At 45.6% G+C, this 15515-nt stretch overlaps 1 protein-coding gene across 4 annotated transcripts in view; it reads left to right on the forward strand.

Moving 5' to 3' along the window:
- Positions 1-15515, forward strand: part of LOC129831005 (PHD finger protein 14-like) — a 141835-nt gene that overhangs the window by 13063 nt on the left and 113257 nt on the right. For 3 of the 4 annotated variants that reach the window (XM_055893962.1, XM_055893964.1, XM_055893965.1), the window contains exons 6-12: positions 3162-3321; positions 5220-5331; positions 5986-6123; positions 8788-8933; positions 9289-9465; positions 9708-9814; positions 10936-11042. In XM_055893962.1, the coding sequence (XP_055749937.1) occupies positions 3162-3321; positions 5220-5331; positions 5986-6123; positions 8788-8933; positions 9289-9465; positions 9708-9814; positions 10936-11042 (947 nt within the window). Of the gene's footprint in view, positions 1-3161; positions 3322-5219; positions 5332-5985; positions 6124-8787; positions 8935-9288; positions 9466-9707; positions 9815-10935; positions 11043-15515 lie in introns of all 4 variants that reach the window. The other variant, XM_055893963.1, reaches the window with a different exon arrangement.

Consider the following 15515-nt stretch of genomic DNA (forward strand, 5'->3'; position numbering starts at 1 on the left):
TAATCTGAGAGCATCCATCTTGAACATGCTGGATGCTTGAGTTTTTGTATTTTTTCGGTGGGAGAAAAATAAATATTTTGACAGGCAGCCAGAGTGAGATGAATAGATTCAACTGGAGATAGAGATTAGAATAGAGTAAATGTGAGTAAAACTACATGAGTTAAATCACAAAAAGCGTAAATATTTCAAACCTGTTTTTACCTAGCCTAATGGTTTGTTGAATTGATTAAAACTGAACTGCATGTAGGAAAAGAACACCGCGGTTATGTACCTTTCTCAAAATATTGACTGTTGGACTGGAGATATTTGTGTATTCCGTAATAGACATGAGGAATATTGATTTGTTCCACTTCCATCTGAATTCATTTGCATTTGAAATCTAAATGGGATCTAATGATGGATGTAATGATGAAGCAGGTAGCACTGGAGCAGCATAGATAATAATGAACTGAATTCCCCTTTAATGGTGCTGCTCTGACAGGTGTGTTTGTGTGTACTCTCTCCACCTCACTCTCAGAAGGAGGCAGAGATGGACATTATGTTGGGTGTGTTGAGAAACGTAAAGAGATGATTAGTGTGACATCGCTGCCAACATGAAAATGGGAACCCATCTATGCACTGTCAAAATAACTGATTGCTCTCTCACCAATATGAGGTGTGCCCATTACTTCTCCTTTGATCCTGGGAAGAAGATAGTCCAACACTTCCTCCCTCATCTTCATATTAGAACAGACGGCGATTCAGAACCACACACACACTCATATTCACACCTGTATATTTTAAAACACAATATACCCAGAGAGACCTTTCTTTCACTGTTAAATCTTGATGCAGTTAAAAGTACATCTTGATTTAGTAGACACTATACACTACCCCTGCCCCCTATACCCTCTTTAACTGCCAAGCTCGTCATTTCTGACAAGGATAATCTTCACTTGGAGGATTATAAAGCTATCCCGTAGTCATCACTTTTGGTCAGCTTAGCTCACATTAGCCAGCACCCCATGGCTTAGTGCTTCCAGCTTTGTATCTCAGTTCAAAAGGAACATCGGAGATTTGCGGCGACTGTTCAGCCGTAAGTCGGTAAAACCTGCGTGGTGATTGTTCACAACCCGGTTTCTTTGATTAAAAGCACCAATCACTATTAAGCACGACTGTTGCCAGCAGTATTTTCAGTTATATATTTTCAGTAATATAACCTTGAGCTATATTGGAGCACCTGGGGACTTAAAACCTCTTGTCCTGACGCACATACTGCGGGGGGAAGCATTGAGAAGGAAGGAAATGTTTTTTGTTTTCTTGTAGTTAAATGTGGCATTGAGAAGGAAGGAAATGTTTTTTGTTTTCTTGTAGTTAAGTGTGGCATTGAGAAGGAAGGAAATTGTTTTTGTTTTCTTGTAGTTAAATGTGGCATTGAGAAGGAAGGAAATTGTTTTCTTGTAGTTAAATGTGGCATTGAGAAGGAAGGAAATTGTTTTTGTTTTCTTGTAGTTAAATGTGGCATTGAGAAGGAAGGAAATTGTTTTTGTTTTCTTGTAGTTAAATGTGGCATTGAGAAGGAAGGAAATATTTTTTGTTTTCTTGTAGTTAAATGTGGCATTGAGAAGGAAGGAAATTGTTTTTTGTTTTCTTGTAGTTAAATGTGGCATTGAGAAGGAAGGAAAGGGTTTTTGTTTCCTTGTAGTTAAATGTGGCATTGAGAAGGAAGGAAAGGGTTTTTGTTTTCTTGTAGTTAAATGTGGCATTGAGAAGGAAGGAAATTGTTTTCTTGTAGTTAAATATGGCATTGAGAAGGAAGGATTGAGAAGGAAGGAAATTGTTTTTGTTTTCTTGTAGTTAAATGCGGCATTGAGAAGGAAGGAAATGTTTTTTGTTTTCTTGTAGTTAAATGTGGCATTGAGAAGGAAGGAATTTTTTTTTGTTTTCTTGTAGTTAAATGTGGCATTGAGAAGGAAGGAAATGGTTTTTGTTTTCTTTTAGTTAAATGTGAGGCAGAGATTGTGGTTTGGAGGTCAGGGTGAAGCTCCAGCTGTGTACTAATTGCCCTATTGAAATAATCAGTGCTTGAATGATGTAATCCTGACTTGATTGATGTAATCCTGACTTGATTAATGTCATTCTGACTTGGACTTCCTCTCAGTTTGAAGCCAATTACCTGGTCGTAAATAAACCTGCAGGATACAACAGTACACTATATTACCCCCCCCCCCCTCTATTTTCTACACTGACCAACATCGCTTTCAATCCACTCTAGCCTGTCTATTCCCTGTGATGCAGAACAAATGGACACAATCAGAGAGCACCTATAGAAGACATCTACGCACTGAGAGAAAGAAAACAAACATACATACAACTGAATTAACATTGCCGTCTGGTGTGGCTTCTGGATGTTTGCCGCCAGTGGGTCTTCAGACTGGACTGATTCCCCAGTGTGGTCCAGAGTGACGAGCATACAGAGTATGTACCTTTGATTTGTGAGTCTCTCCCATAGCTCAGAGAGCCTGGAGGCTGTTTGACTGAATTAGGAGCCCGTGTGTTATCTCTTCAATGGAAGGCAGAGCGGCTGATTGCTGCCCTCATTGGTAGTGCGGATCACGTTCGGCCAGTGTAATAGCAGCCATAGAAACCGCATCAACGAAAGTAATTGTTTTGGAAACCCTGGAAAATTAAGAATACAACATTAACATGCTTTGCTTGTGGCGTGTGGCTTCTCTCTCTTCTCTACTCTTAGGTCTCGATAATATGATCAAATGTTCCCCATTTTTAGAAAGCTGGAGCAAAAGTTTTAAGAGAGAATCTAAATCTTTCTGGAGGTTTGAGGGGAAACTAGCAAACAGCAAGTTGACACCATGTTGTGTGCTTGTCAGGGCACTGTTCTCTGGTCTTCTCAGTCCTAAGTGTGACACAGCCTTTGCACCTTTTTTGAGAGGATCCACCAACTTGTAATGGATTCTGCAACCCTTACTCTGATAGTCAGAGCTATTGCATGATAGAATAGATACAAATCTGTAAAGTTGGAACTGTTAGATACTAGCTAACGACACAATGTTCACAGCAAATGTAAAACCTAATGGAATATGTTAGCCAGTATTAGCTACCGGTCAGCGTTATGGAATGCACCTTTGATGATGTAATTGACAGACATTCTACATGTGTTCCAGGTTGCTATGGAGTGGACGGGGAGAGTGACTCCATCATGAGTTCCGCCTCGGAGAACTCCACGGAACCGTGGTTCTGCGATGCTTGCAAGAACGGAGTCACGCCCAGCTGTGAGCTCTGCCCCAATCAGGACGGGATCTTCAAAGAGACTGACGCTGGGAGGTGGGTCATGATTCGACACACTGATTTTATGATTTTTCACATGATTTAATTTGCCTGTTTCGGAGCATTACATTGGATCAATCACGTGCACTGTAGGAATTGCAATCAACACACTAGGGATTACCTACACTATAGGAAATCAACTACTTCAACAAAAGTTGTTGGCCATTAATGGTCATTTTCTGTAGACAAGCCCTCTCCTTGCCTACATTCAGCATTGGAGGAAGTATAGAAGATGGAGAGGGGAGAGAGAAAGTGAGGGAGAGAAAGAGGGGAGGAAAAAGAGAGAAGGGTAGGAATAGAGAGAGGGGAAAGAAAGCAAGTGATGGGGGGGGGGGGAGCGACAGTGAGGGATAGCGAGAGAGAGAGAGAGTGTTATGTGAAGCGTGGAGACTCCAGCCACGCTAACGCTGATGGTGCTCCTCAGCCAGCCTGCACCCGAATTTACTACTTCACTAGAGCATGAAAAACACAGCAAATTAAACTGTGGAGATGGATATCTTTATATTGGACTTCGGATTCTCTTCTCCAAAGTCTGCATTTGAAATTGTCTCACACCAAGCGGATGCTCAGTCAGAGAGTGTGGCTTGGGCTGCTGAAATCAACTTCTGAAGATTTCCAAGTTTTTAAGTGATTAATTTCAGTTAATTATCTGAGTGAAGTTTTCTGATTTTGCATTGTTTACATTTTACGCTTTTGCAGTGCCTAATTTAATAGAGCTTTGTCAGCACAAATTTACTAATATAACTTAAAGGAAAAATCCCCCCAAAAGCACTTCTTCCTATTATTTACATTGTTACATAACACTAATATGTGAGAACAGTATTTTTTTGTGAACAAATATTTCATTTTGTCGATATAATAAGGTTGGTAGCAACGTGAACATTGTTGTGGAAATCTGTTGCAGCTCAAGTCGACTACAACACCCACAATGCATTGATCTCTCTATGGGCTGGCTAGCTAGCAAACGTAGCTACACAAAATAATACCAAAGTCAATATCAGCATGTGAAGTAGCTAGTTGGCTGTAAAATCGCCTGAACAAATTGCACTATCAATTTGGGAGTCTACAATCTCACCATGTTCATCCTGCAAATCGATGTGCCTCACAGAGTGGAGTCTGACATTCACAACGACACCATGCAATACACCCTGGACTGAAGAGGCAGACAAATAGGAGAAATGTGTTAGACCCTCTTTTAAATTACACATTTCTTGAGGTAGGAAGATCACAAAAATATGATCAATGGCTAATTTGAGAGAAGACAACTTCCCGTGTTATGACATTGACCAGTATTGAAATCTGACCTGTATGAATCTAAAAGTCATATTCCTATTAACTTCCAGTGTAGTGAGAGAGACTTTATCACAATGCTATATCATACCGGCAGAATTTCTGCCTGCTTGAACGGCAATAGCTCAGATACACATGAAATGACCCAGGGAATAGATAGAACATCGCTCAGAGATGCACAAATATAATATAACGTTCAAAATGGGTCAATCTTCTCTTTAAAGATGCATTATAAAGGTTTTGTATAATTTTAGCCAGTAGCTTTGAAAGTTGCACTCCACAAGCCAAAACGGGACCCTGAAAATTGTGCACAATTGTGTACAACGTCATCAATTTTGTATTATATGTTACATCCTGCAACAACAAAAAATCCTGCCATTCCAATTCTTACAATGTTACAAATTTGTACGCGTTTAAGATCCTGTTCAAACGCTTTAATTGTGACCATTAGAAAGCTTGTGTTTACTTCACGTGGACTACCCAGTCTCTGTTTAGTATACTCTCAATGTGTATAAGGGTCTTTACTTTCATTGGTTAAGTAGGCACATACATCAGCAATGGGGCTATTTGAAGCATCTTTGTTTGTTTTCATGTATATTTTCTAGATGGGTCCATGTGGTTTGTGCGCTCTACGTCCCTGGAGTAGCGTTTGGGGACATTGATAAACTACGCCCAGTGACTCTCACAGAGATGAACTACTCCAAGTATGGGGCCAAGGCAAGTATAAAGGGAATGTTTTGAAATGTTTTACAGAATAAAGATGATGGTGATCGAAAGATTCTGTTAAACAGTGTAAATTGTGTGAAACAAAATCAATCCGTATTACTTCAAACATGCTTTATCAGAGTGGAAGACTGAGGAAGGTGTTTTAGATTTTTGGATTCCCATTGTCTGTTGATGAATAAGTCCGGTTTATGAGGAGCAGCACATTAAGACAGTAATAAAGTGACTTGTGTGGTTGGTTACCATCCAACACTTTACATCCAACTTTAACATAGTGATCCATCAGCGTACAGTCACTCTGACATTCATTCTAGCTGAAACCCTGTTGAGGGTCACTAAGCCAATAGAATACACTTTTATTGAAGAGAGTGACTTTTACAAATATGATCCAGGGCCATTTCACACTGAAAAGAAATTGCTGCTAAAAAATGTGTATTATCATAAAAATGAATAATTAAAGCATATGCAAGTTTCTCCAAGTGGTCACCTTGTACCTTTGGCAGAACTGAGCGAAGTCAATGTTGAAGTTTCTGAACCTCTAGGTTTTCCTTTGTCCCTGAGTGCAGTTTCTGAGATCTCCATTTTCTTTTTACCTTGTGTTCATAAGTAGGGTTTCTGACCTATGTTTTTGCTTTCTCTTTTGTCTAGGAGTGCAGTTTCTGCGAGGACGCCCGGTTCGCCCGGACAGGCGTGTGTATCAGCTGTGATGCTGGCATGTGCCGATCCTACTTCCATGTGACCTGTGCTCAGAGGGAGGGGCTTCTCTCAGAGGCCGCTGCGGAGGAGGTGAGAGAAGACCGGACATGAATCATGTGACCCTGTGTATATGTACAGTACCAGTCAAAAGTTTGGACACAGCTACTGGTTCCAGGGTTTTTATTTATTTTTACTGTTTTCTACATTGTAGAATTATAGTGACTAGTGACACTAAAACTATGAAATAACACATATGGAATCATGTAGTAACGAAAAAAGTGTTAAACAAATCAAAATATATTTTAGATTTGAGATTCTTCAAATTAGCCACCCTTAGACAGCTTTGCACAGCTCATTCACAGTCCCTGAAATGCATTTGAACAACATAGGGGGGTGGGGGGGTTCTTAGTGGAGGATTCAGGTCACTCCTTGCGATAAGAAGACGGTAACGTATTCATTTTACAAACGACTAGTCCTTTAAAACAGTCTCTTAAACTGGCCCTGGCTCCTTCATCAACCTCCTGCTATAGGCAGAGTCTTATATTGAGAATGTAATAAAACATGGAAGGCTGTATAATGATGACACTCTAAGGATCTGGTTATAGCTGGTATTCAGGATCCGTCTGCAGTGCAGCTGATGTATGCACCTCGCGCCACTTATTTCTGCGGCACAAAGGCGGCCGGCGTACTGATAAACCCGGCCCAGAAAGTGCCTACTCACCGCTATCCACTTAATCCATTGAGCTGTGGCAAAGGGCCCCTATCAACAGGTGAAGCCTCTGATAAAATCTGCCAAAACACCTTAAGCCTAAACGATTCTAGGGGAGCCAGGGGCTGCCTGCCTGTCTGGGGGGAAAAACGGTGGAGTTTGAGTGTTTTTTTTCTCCCTGACTGAGGAGGGGGAGGGGGAAAGAAAAGGTCGTAGGACCTTGTAGGTGAGCTGTATGGCTGTTGTGGATATGGAAAATAATTAAGAAGTAGAGGCTTTCATTGTTCTTCGCTCTTTTCTTACCTGGAATTTGGAAGACCAATTCTGAGAAAAATCACCCTCGCTGAACTCAGTTCTAGGAATAAGATGTACTCTACTTCAGCATTGAGCACAGTTCATCACTCTATGAGAGCACTAAATGGATGTTATGTTTCTCGCATAACAATGAAACAATTATTATTTGGAATTACATACAGTCCATTCGGAAAGTATTCAGACCCCTTCCCTTCCACATTTTGTTACGTTACAGCCTTATTCTAAAATTGATCAAATAAAAATAATCCTCATCAATCTACACACAATACCCCATAATGACAAAGAGAAAACAGCTTTTAGAAATATTTGCAAATTTATTAAAAATAAAAAACATACCTTATTTACATAAGTATTTAGACCCTTTGCTATGAGACTCGAAAAAGAGCTCAGGTGGATCATGTTTCCATTGATCATCCTTGAGATGTTTCTACAACTTGATTGGAGTCCACCTGTGCACCTGTCCACCTGTGGAGTCCAAATGTTTGCAGCAATGAAGGTCCCCAGGAACACAGTTGTCTCCATTTTTAAATGGAAGAAGTTTGTAAGCACCAACCAACAGCTTCCTAGAGCTAACCGCCCAGCCAAACTGAGCAATCGGGGGAGAAGGGCCTTGGTCCGGGAGGAGACTTCGAACCCAATGGTCACTCGGACAGAGTTCCAGAGTTCCTCTGTGGAGATGGGAGAACCTTCCAGAAGGACAACCATCTCTGCAGCACTACACCAATCAAGCCTTTATGGTAGAGTGGCCAGACGGAAGCCACTCACATGACAGCCCGCTTGGAGTTTGCCATAAGGCACCTAAAGACTCTCAGACCATGAGAAACAAGATTCTCTGGTCTGATGAAACCAAGATCGAACTCTTTGGCCTGAATTCCAAGCGTCACATCTGGAGGAAAACTGGCCCCATCCCTACGGTGAAGCATGGTGGTGGCAACATCATGCTGTGGGGATGTTTTTCAGCGGCAGAGACTGGGAAACTAATCAGGATCGGAGAAAGATGAACAGAGTAAAGTACAGAGAGTTCCTTGATGAAAACCTGCTCCAGAGCACTCAGGACCTCAGACTGGGACGAAGGTTTCACCTTCCAACAGGACAGCGACCCTAAGCACACAGCCAAGACAACACAGGATTGTCTTCGGGACAAGTCTCTGAATGTCTTTGAGTGGCCCAGCCAGGGCCCAGACTTGAACCCGATCAAACATCTCTGGAGAGACCTGAAAATAGCTGTGCAGCGACACTCCCCATCCAACCTGACAAAGCTTGAGAGGATCTGCAGAGAAGAATGAGAGAAACTCCCCAAATATACGTGTGCCAAGCTTGCAGCGTCATACCCAGGAAGACTTGAGGCTGTAATCGCTGCCAAAGGTGTTACAACAAAGTACTGAGTAAAGGGTCTGAATACTTATGTAATTGTGATATTTCAGTAAAAAAAATAGAATTATACATTTACAAAAAAAAAATAATTATGAGGTATTATGTGTAGATTGATGAGGGGGGGGAAACTATTTAATCCATTTTAGAATAAGGCTGTAACATAACAAAATGTGGATCATTTCAAGTGGTCCGAATGTGCTGTAAGTGACTATTTTACACAGGAAAACAGATCTCTTGACTGAAGAGAGCTGAAAGACATGCCATACACAGTGCACAAGAAGCGATGTTCACCTGTGGTCGGTCAGGTTTTGAACACCTGTGTGTGTGTGTGTGTGTGTGTACGTCTGTTTCCCCAGGACATAGCCGATCCCTTCTTTGCGTATTGTAAGCAGCATGCAGACCGCTATGACAGGAAGTGGAAGAGGAAGAACTACCTGGCACTCCAGTCCTACTGCAAGGCGTCTCTACAGGACAAAGAGAAGCAGCTGGCCCCTGAGGCACAGGTGAGAGGTCAAGACTGGCTCAGACTCACACTGGCTTGCCCCTGTTAGGGCTGCAGAATGTTGTCTTTGAACATGAATTGAAATGCTTGTCAGTGTTTCCTTCATAGTTAATTGTTCTATATGCAAGATTCAGTCTTCAACTGATTGACTTTTTTATGTTAACAAGTGAGTTGGAGAACACAGCAGAAACAACCTGGAGAGGTTGTAAGTTGTACTGTCTGCATCCCAAATGGGATCCTATTCCCTATATAATGCACTACTTTTGACCAGGGCCCATATATAGGATAGGGTGCCATTTGGGACACACCTAGGCTGTCATTAGATAATGAAGTGTGTGTTTCTTTGTGTTGTGTTGAACCCCTGGCAGGCCCGTATCACCACCCGGCTGCAGCAGTACCGGGCCAGGGCAGAGCTGTCCCGTAACACGCGGCCCCAGGCCTGGGTCCCCCGGGAGAAGCTTCCACGACCCCTGACCTCCAGCGCCTCCGCCATCAGGAAGCTCATGAGGAAGGCCGAGCTCATGGGCATCAGGTAGGAGTTAATGTCTGTAGGAAAAAGACAGTGTTCAGGCAACCAAGAATTGAGGTGCAGCCCAAATGTAGAATTCACGCTCCATACTTAAAAAATAATAATAATAATCCAATATAAAAAAAAAAATCAACTGGATGTGCGAGAGCTGCAACTTTTTCCCATTGTCAGAGAGGGGCTTTGAGGTCAGAGAGGTGGACCAGGAAGCAGAGGGTTGTCGGTTCAAATCTCATTTTCTTCTTCAGCACGGACATCTTCCCTGTAGACACGTCAGACATCAGCGCAAGTGTGGACGGACGCAGGAAACACAAGCAGCCCGCCCTCACTGCAGACTTCGTCAACTATTACCTGGGTGAGTACGGAAACAAAAACCATCTGTACTGATGGCTACATAGACTTACATTACCAACCTAATACACTATTCTAGTCAATGTTGTTACTAAAGACAGATGCTTCCAGAATAAAGACAGATGTGCCAGAGTTCTATAGGTTCTCAGCATGTAGCCTTGGATAAAGACCCCCAAAATGAATGATGATGCCATTGCCAGATATGTGTTTGCTCGACCGTTTTTGTGTGTGTGTGTTTGCGAGTGTGGGTATACATGTACAGTCAAACGTGTGTAACCTTGAACAACATCCCCCACCCCCCCAGCTATCTCCCATCAGAACAATCTAGAAGAAAAAGAAACGCACACCTATTTAGGCGAGGTGCTGTCTAGCGGAGTAAAAAACTTAAAAATAAAGGAGAGCCGCCCAATACCATCAGAACAACACCCTCCAGCTATCTCCCATCAGAACAACACCCTCCAGCTATCTCCCATCAGAACAACACCCTCCAGCTATCTCCCATCAGAACAACATCCCCCAGCTATCGACCATCAGACCAACATCCCCCAGCCCCAGCTATCGCCCATCAGAACAACACCCCCCCCCCCCCAGCTATCGCCCATCAGAACAACACCCCCCAGCTATCTCCCATCAGAACAACATCCCCCAGCCCAGCTATCTCCCATCAGAACAACATCCCCCACCCCCAGCTATCGCCCATCAGAACAACACCCCCCCCCCCCAGCTATCGCCCATCAGAACAACACCCCCCAGCTATCGCCCATCAGACCAACACCCTCCAGCTATCGCCCATCAGAACAACACCCCCCAGCTATCGCCCATCAGACCAACACCCCCCAGCCCCAGCTATCTCCCATCAGAACAACATCCCCCACCCCCAGCTATCTCCCACCAGAACAACATCCCCCACCCCCAGCTATCTCCCACCAGAACAACATCCCCCACCCCCAGCTATCTCCCACCAGAACAACATCCCCCACCCCCAGCTATCTCCCATCAGATTGGCACACCGTGTTTCTCGTCTGCCTTTTCCTGTGTATAGATGGAGATAGATTGGGATCGGTCCTATTGATGTGTGTAGATTGTGATGGTGGATTATTGATTGGTGTCCTTATTGCTATGCAGAGAGGAACATGAGGATGATTCAGATCCAGGACAATATCTCTGAGCAGAAGAACCTGAAAGACAAGCTTGAGAGTGAGCAGGAGAAACTGCACGTCGACTACAACAAGGTTAGTGGTGGTGGAAAACACTGTTAGAAGAACCTGAAGAAGCTGCTTGTCGACTACAACTAGTTTAGTAGTGGTGTTGGAGCTAGGAACACAAGCATTTCGCTACATCCGCAATAACATCTGCTAAATATGTGTATGCGACCAATAAAATTAGATTTGATTTGGTACAGGCCGTAAAGTCACCTAATAAAATGCTTGCTTGACTTCTCTGTGGTAGTAGACACGACCAGGGAGATAGTGGACAAAATGTTAATCCGCACTTATCAACCAGTCACTAGGGGTTTACCAGTGATTCTCCAGTAGCGTTGCTCTGAGTCCTCACACTGAAGCTGTGCTATGTCTTTGTACTGCATGGCCTCTAGTCTTCAGAAACACACACAGTGTGTCATTCATAAACCGCATCGCTTTGCGCTACAATACATTAACCACCGTTTTACTATGTACCATGAAAAAGACCATTTTAAGAGCCCTGTTGTTGTTCCTCCGTCTAGCTCTCTCCATCTCTCATCTCTCGCTCTATTCATCTCTTTCTCCCTCCATCTCTGTGGCCGTTTCGCTCGCTCTCTCTCTATCTCCTTTCATCTATCCTTCGCCATGTGACTTGGGTGTGGCGGCGCAGGGCAGCTTCGCTCCATCAGGCCCAATGAAGAAGGGAATAAAACAGCAGCGTTAAAGTCAGAAGAGTTAATGTAGCGTTGAGTCTTTCTGCCACGTGTATTAAGCCTTATTAATGGAGTGTGTGTTGCTAATTGCACCGCTCGACATGCTTTTACACGGAGAGAGGCAGCGAGAGGTGCATAGGAGAGAGAGAGAGAGAAGCAGCCCCGGCCTTGGAGACGGTGAGAGAGATGGAGAAAGACGGAGAGGGGGATCGAGCGAGAAGGATCGTTAAGATTAGAAGTCTAGCTACAGATACGGCTATAAAGCCCCTGACAGGGTGAGTGCGCGGGGTGGGTTTTGAGTGCGCAGGGTGGGTTTTGAGTGCGCGGGGTAGGTGTGGAGAAGGAGGTAGACTAGTAATCTCTGGGAGATAATATGAAGTCTCTCTCTCCCCCTACATAACCTGTCTCTCTCTCCCCCTACATAACCTGTCTCTCTCTCCCCATACATAACCTGTCTCTCTCTCCCCCTACATAACCTGTCTCTCTCTCTCCCCTACATAATCTGTCTCTCCTACATAACCTCTCGCTCTCGCTCGCTCTCTCTCCCCCCTACGTAACCTTTCTCTCTCTCTCTCTTCCTCCTACGTAACCTGTCTCTCTCTCCTTCCCCATGTAACCTGTCTCTCTCTCTCTCTCCCCCCCTACGTAACCTGTCTCTCTCTCTCTCTCTCTTTCCCCCCTACGTAACCTGTCTCTCTCTCTCTCCCCCCTACGTAACCTGTCTCTCTCTCTCCCCCCTACGTAACCTGTCTCTCTCTCTCTCCCCCCTACGTAACCTGTCTCTCTCGCTCTCCCCACTATGCAAACTGTCTCTCTCTCTCTCTCTCTCTCTCTCTCTCTCTCTCTTTCTCCCCCCTACGTAACCTGTCTCTCTTCCCTCTACGTAACCTTTCTCTCTCTCTCTCTTCCCCCTACGTAACCTGTCTCTCTCCCCTCTACGTAACCTTTCTCTCTCTCCCCCTACGTAACCTGTCTCTCTCTCTCTCTCTCTCTTCCCCCTACGTAACCTGTCTCTCTCTCTCTCTCTCCCCCCTACGTAACCTGTCTCTCTCTCTCTCTCCCCCCTATGTAACCTGTCTCTCTCGCTCTCCCCACTATGCAAACTGTCTCTCTCTCTCTCTCTCTCTCTCTCTCTCTCTCTCTCTCTCCCCCCTACGTAACCTGTCTCTCTTCCCTCTACGTAACCTTTCTCTCTCTCTCTCTTCCCCCTACGTAACCTGTCTCTCTCCCCTCTACGTAACCTTTCTCTCTCTCCCCCTACGTAACCTGTCTCTCTCTTTCTCTCTTTTTCTTCCCCCTACGTAACCTGTCTCTCTCTCTCTCTCTCCCCCCTACGTAACCTGTCTCTCTCTCTCTCTCCCCCCCTATGTAACCTGTCTCTCTCGCTCTCCCCACTATGCAACCTGTCTCTCTCTCTCTCTCTCCCCCCTACGTATCCTGTCGATCTCTTCCCGCTATGTAACCTGTCTATCTCCCCTCTACGTAACCTCTCCCTCTCTCTCTCTCCCCCTTACGTAATCGCTCTCTCTCTATCTCTCTCTCTCCCCCCCTACGTAACCTGTCTCTCTCTCCCCCCTACGTAACCTGTCTCTCTCTCTCTCCCCCCTACGTAACCTGTCTCTCTCTCCCCCTATGTAACCTGTCTCTCTCCCCTCTACGTAACCTCTCCCTCTCTCTCTCCCCCTTACGTAACCTCTCTCTCTCTCCCCCCTACGTAACCTCTCTCTCTCTCCCCCCTACGTAACCTGTCTCTCTCTCCCCCCTACGTAACCTGTCTCTCTCTCCCCCCTATGTAACCTGTCTCTCTCTCCCCCCTATGTAACCTGTTTCTCTCTCCCCCCTATGTAACCTGTCTCTCTCTCACCCCTATGTAACCTGTCTCTCTCTCCCCCCTATGTAACCTGTCTCTCTCTCTCCCCTATGTAACCTGTCTCTCTCCCCCCTATGTAACCTGTCTCTCTCCCCCCTATGTAACCTGTCTCTCTCCCCCCTATGTAACCTGTCTCTCTCCCCCCTATGTAACCTGTCTCTCTCCCCCCTATGTAACCTGTCTCTCTCCCCTCTATGTAACCTGTCTCTCTCCCCCCTATGTAACCTGTCTCTCTCCCCCTTACGTAACCTGTCTCTCTCCCCCCTATGTAACCTGTCTCTCTCCCCCCTACGTAACCTGTCTCTCTCTCTCTCCCACCCTACGTAACCTCTCTCTCCCCCTACGTAACCTCTCTCTCTCTCCCCTACGTAACCTGTCTCTCTCCACCCTACGTAACCTGTCTCTCTCCCCCCTATGTAACCTGTCTCTCTCTCCCCCCTATGTAACCTGTCTCTCTCTCCCCCCTATGTAACCTGTCTCTCTCTCCCCCCTATGTAACCTGTCTCTCTCTCCCCCCTATGTAACCTGTCTCTCTCTCCCCCCTATGTAACCTGTCTCTCTCTCCCCCCTATGTAACCTGTCTCTCTCTCCCCCCTATGTAACCTGTCTCTCTCTCCCCCCTATGTAACCTGTCTCTCTCCCCCCTATGTAACCTGTCTCTCTCCCCCCTATGTAACCTGTCTCTCTCCCCCCTATGTAACCTGTCTCTCTCCCCCCTATGTAACCTGTCTCTCTCCCCCCTATGTAACCTGTCTCTCTCCCCCCTATGTAACCTGTCTCTCTCTCTCCCCCTTACGTAATCGCTCTCTCTCTATCTCTCTCTCTCCCCCCCTACGTAACCAGTCTCTCTCTCCCCCCTACGTAACCTGTCTCTCTCTCCCCCTACGTAACCTGTCTCTCTACCCTCTACGTAACCTCTCCCTCTCTCTCTCCCCCTTACGTAACCTCTCTCTCTCTCACCCCTACGTAACCTGTCTCTCTCTCCCCTACGTAACCTGTCTCTCTCTCCCCCCTACGTAACCTGTCTCTCTCTCCCCCCTACGTAACCTGTTTCTCTCTCCCCCCTATGTAACCTGTTTCTCTCTCCCCCCATGTAACCTGTCTCTCTCTCCCCCCTATGTAACCTGTCTCTCTCTCCCCCCTATGTAACCTGTCTCTCTCTCCCCCCTATGTAACCTGTCTCTCTCTCCCCCCTATGTAACCTGTCTCTCTCTCCCCCCTATGTAACCTGTCTCTCTCTCCCCCCTATGTAACCTGTCTCTCTCTCCCCCCTATGTAACCTGTCTCTCTCTCCCCCCTATGTAACCTGTCTCTCTCTCCCCCCTATGTAACCTGTCTCTCTCTCCCCCCTATGTAACCTGTCTCTCTCTCCCCCCTATGTAACCTGTCTCTCTCTCCCCCCTATGTAACCTGTCTCTCTCTCCCCCCTATGTAACCTGTCTCTCTCTCCCCCCTATGTAACCTGTCTCTCTCCCCCCTATGTAACATGTCTCTCTCTCCCCTATGTAACATGTCTCTCTCTCCCCTATGTAACATGTCTCTCTCTCACCCCTATGTAACATGTCTCTCTCCCCCCTATGTAACATGTCTCTCTCTCCCCCCTATGTAACATGTCTCTCTCTCCCCCCTATGTAACCTGTCTCTCTCTCTCCCCTATGTAACCTGTCTCTCTCTCCCCCCTATGTAACCTGTCTCTCTCTCACCCCTATGTAACCTGTCTCTCTCTCCCCCCTATGTAACCTGTCTCTCTCTCACCCCTATGTAACCTGTCTCTCTCTCCCCCCTATGTAACCTGTCTCTCTCTCCCCCCTATGTAACCTGTCTCTCTCTCCCCCCTATGTAACCTGTCTCTCTCTCCCCCCTATGTAACCTGTCTCTCTCTCCCCCCTATGTAACCTGTCTCTCTCTCCCCCCTATGTAACCTGTCTCTCTCTCTCCCCC

The sequence above is a fragment of the Salvelinus fontinalis genome, chromosome 32 (genome assembly GCF_029448725.1).
Source record: "Salvelinus fontinalis isolate EN_2023a chromosome 32, ASM2944872v1, whole genome shotgun sequence".
In the NCBI taxonomy this organism is placed as follows: domain Eukaryota; kingdom Metazoa; phylum Chordata; class Actinopteri; order Salmoniformes; family Salmonidae; genus Salvelinus; species Salvelinus fontinalis.